This window comes from Macadamia integrifolia, chromosome 5 (genome assembly GCF_013358625.1).
Source record: "Macadamia integrifolia cultivar HAES 741 chromosome 5, SCU_Mint_v3, whole genome shotgun sequence".
Classification (NCBI taxonomy): domain Eukaryota; kingdom Viridiplantae; phylum Streptophyta; class Magnoliopsida; order Proteales; family Proteaceae; genus Macadamia; species Macadamia integrifolia.
In genome coordinates, this window is record NC_056561.1 from 9512171 (window position 1) to 9519355 (window position 7185).

Here is a 7185-nt window from a genome sequence, read left to right on the forward strand (position 1 = left end):
CATATAAATCAAGAGGATACTGAAATGGCAGCGTTGGGATTTATCATTGGGTCAGCAGAAGTACACAAACGTGAATGAGAAGTTCAAGAAATATGGAGTGATGTAAATGGTCTTGAAAAACTGATGATTCTTAACAAATTTTTACTGTGGCCGTGGTCCATCATTCCTCTTCGACTATAATAAGAGTATTTTGTTTAAACCTATTTTTTTGGATGTTGATGATTGCCCTATGAATCTGGTTAAACTTATAGCCTATAAGGCTCTAATTAGGAAAATCATGATTAATGAGGCTAACTTTTTGTATCAAGATGTAAATCATTTGTAAATTGTAATTATATTTTTTACTTCAAATAAAAAAAAAATCTACAAATAGAAGACGTGAACCATAGTTAGCAAAAATAGGAACAAGGTAAAAAAATTGGAGATGAATTGTACAAATTGGTTTAAATGGTAAGAAAGTACAAGAGATACAGTAAGAAAAAACAGAGAATAGAAAATAGACAGTACGAATTTTAAATGTGTAGATTAAAAAAAAAAAACAATAATATACTCATATAAATTGAGAATTATTGTGAGACCTGAGAATACAACAAGTATCGGATTCACCTGGGAGATCGGTGAGGTGTCTCCACCAAGAATACGGCAAGTATCAGGGAGTTTGGGAGATCAGTGAGAGTGTACAAACTTTAGTCCTACATCGCCTAAGGAGAGATTACTGGGCTAGTTAATAACTTCTAGCCTCTTTAACATGGCATAATACGTTTTAAAGCCTTAAGGCCCATGGGCGGCCATGATGTTATCAAAGTTTGTCAGATTAGTGAAAAGTCCTTACTTACTGTGACAATGACATGAGTTTTGAGGAGATCATTTACTTGTCCAGAAAAGGAGCTTCTTTTTCCTCTTCTTGTAAAATAACAACTGCAAAACAATATTCTATGAGTACGATAATAACGAGATTCATATTCGAGAGAAAGGGACTTCGTAAACATGGGAACTTCAATCCTACCTCAGTCCCCCTCCCAGTCTCCGCATCGCTTAGATTTGTGGGCTAATTTCGAAAAGCTAACTGTTAAGAGGCCATAGGACCTGAGTACTTTGCATATTATTTTTGTTACTCGGGCCTCAATGAACTGACCAGTCCATGGAGGGGTTTGCTCGCCGGTTCATGGACGGGCAAGCAGTTGGAATTATTTGGGCTTAGCTTTCGCTTTTGGAGGTTATGCTTACAAGGAATCACGATCTTATAATCGACTGCTTTCTTAGAAATTATTGAGAGATTGCCTTCCAGCCCACCTGCTATACTTTAAGCTCTGCTTTTTATTCTCAATGGTCTTATATATTAATCGATCTCTCCAATAATTCTCTACTTTTGATTGAGAGAGAGAGAGAGAGAGAGAGAGAGAGAGAGAGAGAACCATTTGATAAATGCTTAAAGGAGTACGGAAGGTCAACTCTGAACAAAACCCAATAGCGCCACCTCTTCTCTCTTATTGAATTACTATGGAAATAGTGATATAATTGGTCTACATCATATCCTATCTATTCATCCACTTAAAAAGAGCACTCAAACCAACCGTCCACATGGTCCACCAAACCAAAACCTACAGATAGAAGCCATGAGCTTTGATATCATTTCCTTGTCAGGAAGAGTAGCTTCGCTTGGAATAGTGGAGTATTGATTGAAGCTTCATGCATTCTAGCGAGGGTCAGTTTTGACAACTTAATTGTGAAGCTTAGCCTTCGGGAGCAATCACAATTGATTTAACTTCTAAGTCAACCTCATAAAATTATGAGTTTTTCTTCACTCACAATGAATAGAGAATCTCTTAATCCACAGATTTAATCCTCCGATTGTAAAATTTAATGAATTAAACGAGACACCTTAGGTCAAAAAAATTTTAACCAAATTATAAAATTTGTGTGTGCTTTGAGCTGTTGGAGACATTAATTTTGCCATAGGGTGGAGAACACCTTGGATGGGCCACACACCTCAAATATCAAAAAGTTTGCTTTCTCGTTTTTTCCTTTTCAATTTCAACTCATCTTACTTTACCTAATGGAAACTTTATTCAATCTCTTGACTTCACCTCCCTCACTTCACAAAGTGAATTAGGGATGAATGCACTTGGGAAAAAGCAGAAATAAAACTTAAGAAATTAAATTCCATGCATCATCAAGAACACCAAATACATCCACCACCTTGGGTCCCAATCCCCTCCTCTTTTGACTCCTTTTCTTTTCTTCAAGAGGCACCTAACCTTAAGAACTACTCTTACATCCAAAGCAATTTCCACAGTTTATATATATAAACAATATATATTACATCCAAAGCAATTTCCACAGTTTATATATATAAACAAGATAATTACTAAAAATACCTCCAGACACCTTTTCTACACATGACATTAATGGATTTTTTCTTCTTCAAAGAAACTTGAAGATGGGTAGATGGATCTTATATGTATATTTTGGTGTTATCCTTGTGGGCAGATCCTGGAGAAAATGGATTGGCCAGGAGAGAGAAGAGCAAAAGGATCAAAACGGGCCTTCCTCTCCACGAAACTGGGCCACTGTTTGCCGAAGTGTCTCTTCCATTCATCCTGGGTTGTGTAATGGGAAAGGTATTGCTTGAAATCCAAGCCATTCTCTCTGCAACTCCTCACTATCTCCTCGTTCTGTGCAACCTCTTCTTCCATCCCAGTCCCTTTCCCTCTCCAGTTGAACCTCAGCAATGCTATCAGGTAGAATATCTCTTCTCCCTGTCCTTCCGGCAACACTACTGATGTCCTACTATCCCACCTGCAAATTACAACATAAAATTCAGTTAATCAAAACTAGAGAAGCTTATGGCTTGGGGTTGTGGAAATGAAAACCTAAAACGGTGCATAAAGGAATAGAAATCGAAAACAATCACATAATGCAATGAATTTACGTGGTTCAACAAAATTGTCGACATCCACTATTAGATGAGCTCAGTTTTACTATCAATGAAGAATGGGTAACAGAAAAAGTCGACAGCGGATCAAGTCCTCGTATGGGGCTGATCCGTACAGATGAAATCTACCCAACAATCAACTTTGTGATGGATTCCATCTATGTGGATCAGCCCATACGAGAATGGTTTTCACATGAGAATCTGATCCTCACTCGAAAAAGTCATCTCGCTACAAAAAAATATAGTGAAACCCTAAATAGGCACATATTACCAAAATACTGATGTAACCCTAAAAAAATTGCCATAGACCTGCCAGTTTGTCAAGGCCTCAGTGATCACACAATGTGGGTTGATTCTTCCGGACCCTATGGCCAATTAATGACCTTTTTAGAATCAATCCATAAACATAAGTGATGAAATACAAGACATCAAACCCCACAACAGGGGTTGGGGTGGGGTAATGGAGTTTGCTTACTTGCTTCTACGAAGAGGGTAGACGAGCATAGGCCCACCAATGCCGTTCTTGAGGATGTTCTTGAAGACAACCCGATCGAAGTCGAGGATGTCACGCTTGGAGACTAAGAGATTTAACCAAGGATGAGGGGTGTCCCAGATGCCACTAGCCTTGGCTGCTTGCTCAACCGGCTTCACTCGCAGTAGAAATTCCATGTAGCCGACGTTCACCTCGAACCTTAGATTCCTACAATAACTCAACTGGCCCAGCATCTGCCCTACCACCTGCCCACATAGAGATCCTCTGAGCCTCAAGAGATGCAAGTGAAGAACCAAACAAAGCAAACAAAACCAGAGAACAGTAGAGAAATAATGGAGGAAGAGAGAATAAGGAGCTATCATCTTCCCTGTCTGTCCTTGCTGCTCTACTCTCTGTACAGATACTTAAGCTATGGACAGAAAACAACACTGTTTTGGCCCCACTCTGGATGGAAATAGTTCAATACTGATGATTCACCCATCTTCAATCACCATTCTTACCAGGTAGTGCAGAAGAGAGTGGTCAATAAACCCATAAATATTTGAATCAATAATTGAATTTTTTTTTTTCTTGGTCGGAATGAACATTTGATGGCAACAGATTGCCACGAAAATTGCACATCCTCACATATCACTGTTCATGTGAAAGATGTTACGTCCCAAATGCTTCTTAAATGGTCCCCCACCCATTATAAGACTCGGATTGGGAAGACCTCAGATGCCTGCATCAGAAAATGGGCATCGAAAGAAACCCTCTCCCACATTTGAAACATTGATTAATTGATTGAGTTCTCCGTCGTAATCACTGCTGCAACTAAGTAACAAATGCAATTTTTGCTTTTAGGGACAGGCCAATATGAGGTCCAAGCTGCATCTTACATTAATGGCAATATAGAGAATAATATCATCCATATAGGTCAAAACAAGAGCATGGTTTAAAAAACAAGAATATGCATCCAACTAGGAATAAGCCAGAATAGGTGAAAAAAAAAAAAAACCCTAGTATTTTTAGAATATTGGTCCAACCGATTTGATTTGAATTAATCAATGCAACATGATTTTTCAAACCCTAGACAAAAGAGTGTCAATGCAGGCTCCACATCTCATTATGTGAAAAGGAACATATTGAAATCACTGCACTCTAGCATCGTGGGATTTGTTTTCCCTTTGTTTTATTAGCTGCCATGAGCCGACCATTGTCATCTTAGAAGAATTATGAGGTATCATAATTATGGGAAAAAAAAAAAGGCTATTAGGCTACGTGACGCTTGCACATAGACATTATAATGGCTAAATGAACTCCCGGCTCTTTGAAATGAAAAACTCACCACTAGTAGATGCCCCCGTGCACTCTCTCGTTGGCTTTCCGCACGGGTGGAGGGGCCATGCGGTGATCCCCTTCATATAATTATATTATTAGAGTACTAATCAAAGAGTAATCCAATTTAGGTGACTTAGAAGTCATTCTTGCATCAAGTTGTTCTTGGTTCGACATCATCAATATTGATTGATTGATTGATTAACAATGAATTTCTACCAAAAAAAGATTGATTAATAATTAATTACCTTATCTAGAGAGGTAGACTGGTCTTGTCCATGGTGGTGGTGTAAGGCCAACTCAAGGCAATAAAGAACGGGTCCAGCGATTGGTGGAATGCAACTCGGGTCAAACCGTTGGTCCATACGTAACGGTACCGTCGGCCACCCGTTGACCGGATCATCGCTATTGACGAAAGCGAAACCTTCCACGTAATCGAACGATTCTCCTCCCCTTTCCTGACTCACCAGCCACTCGGCATCTCTAGTGAACTCATCAAACTCGGTATACACTACCCTTATCCACCTTACCTGAAACAATTACCATTACAGAGACTCTCAGTAGTAGTAGTTAAAAGTGAATTAAAGGAGATAAAAAAGAAGAAATAGAAATTAACTCACCATGTCCGGAGCTTTCTGAAGCAAAATCCTAGCTCTGGTGATGATCCCGAGCTGACCCAGTCCCCCAAGAACCCCAAAGAACAGTTCTGGGTTCTGATTCTCAGAACAAACCAGAGTTTCTCCCTTCCCATTCACCACTTCTAACTCTGTCACGTTCGAGGTCTGAGGACCGTAACGGAAAGCTTGGCCGCTTATCCCAGCGTTAGACAACGTGCCGCCGACCGTTAACCCGAGGTAATCGGTCCAGGACCTAGGAGCTAGCCCAAATCCAAGCACACAGTGGCTGAGTACATCTTCCCATAATACCCCTCCTCCGACGTCCACGTAAGCTGCAGAGCCATCATCGGAGGTTGCCACATCAATTAGAGCTTCCATGGACCTCATGTCTATGACGAGTCCTTTGTCCGCCATGGCCTGACCCTTGATGGAGTGGCCATTACCTCTGGCGGCGACCGTGAGATTTGAGGAAAGAGAAGCGGCTTTGATAACTCGAGCTATGTCTTCTGGGCCGGCCGGTCTGATGACTGCAAGTGGTTTGGTGTGATAGATACCACCGAAATCCTCGCCGGCGGCGCCGGTACAAGTGAAATCAACACTCCCCTGGAGCTCAAGGTTCAAGCATAGGCTTTTATTAGTTGTATCTTCATCTTCTGGGTTCGCTTCAGTATCATTCTCAGGTAAGAATCGCTCCAGAAACGCTATCATTCTGTGTGTGTGTGTGTGTGTGTGAGAGAGAGAGAGAGAGAGAGAGAGAGAGAGTTAAAATGTTAAATAGATTCGATAGGGGAATTTCAACCTTTTTTTTATTATTATTTTTTATTTATTTTTTTATTTTTATTTTTTCTCCAGTTCTTTTGGACTTGGAGAGGAAATCCAGGGGGTAAGGGTTGTAAATAGTTTGAGTAGTCAACTGGGCCAGTATGGTGGTAGAATAGAATTATAAGACCTTTTGAATGTTGGATAGTTGGCTCTATCCAAATTAAACTGGTTAGTAGGGAGTAGGGATTAAGGTATGTCAAAGGGTTCGGAATTGAACCTGATCACACCTGCTTGTGTATAAGTTTACAACTTCTAGGTAGCCCTTAATTGGGCTAGTACATGGACTAACCCATTATAAAATTTGGACCAAAATTTTGCAGCATTGTGGGGTTAAGGCCGGCCTGCACCCTCATGTAGGGGTGAAATAAGGCCGGGTTTCTTAAAACCCTAACCCAACCCTGCCAGGTTCATGCTCAGGCTCAACCCTATAGGGCTCAGGGTTGGGCCGGGTTGAGTTGGGTTGGGTTGGGTTGATCCTAACTAGTTTTCTTAGTGGAATCACATTTTGATAAATACGATTCAATTTCGATTTCAATTCCTAAAATGAATTGAAACCTTGTTTGTTAATTAAAACCCTCAAATGAATTCCTCCATTAAACTATATTGAACGTGATATTTTATCATTTTTTTATAGAGATTCCATGTGCCCCTATTTTTCCATGTGACCATTTTTTTAATCCCCTCCATCAAAAGTCAACATATCACGACATAATCCAATCATTCACTGTTGTTAGAATTTCATTTTGATCTACAATAATGCTTAATTTCCAATATATAAGGACAAAAAAACTCAACTACTATAAGCCCCCACCTCTTCTCATTCCTTATTTCATGTCTGTAGAGATGAGTTTTTCCTTTGGCTTTGTGATATCTCTTTTAACTATACTGTTCTTTATTATATTCTTATTACATAAGAAATTCAATGGCAACAACAAGAAACTCTCTTGACTAGGAAAGACACTTGCATTCTACAAAGCACAATAATAATCAGGGTTAGACTT

At 39.7% G+C, this 7185-nt stretch overlaps 1 protein-coding gene across 1 annotated transcript; it reads right to left on the reverse strand.

Moving 5' to 3' along the window:
- Nucleotides 1-2348: 2348 nt before the first annotated feature.
- Nucleotides 2349-6088, reverse strand: LOC122078906 (cytokinin dehydrogenase 7-like). Its single transcript, XM_042645104.1, has 4 exons — nt 5366-6088; nt 4994-5275; nt 3411-3673; nt 2349-2799 (listed from the first exon to the last, which is right to left on the reverse strand). The coding sequence occupies exons 1-4, from the start codon at nt 6068-6070 to the stop codon at nt 2475-2477; spliced, it is 1575 nt and encodes a 524-aa protein (XP_042501038.1). The 5' UTR covers nt 6071-6088; the 3' UTR covers nt 2349-2474.
- Nucleotides 6089-7185: the final 1097 nt, after the last annotated feature.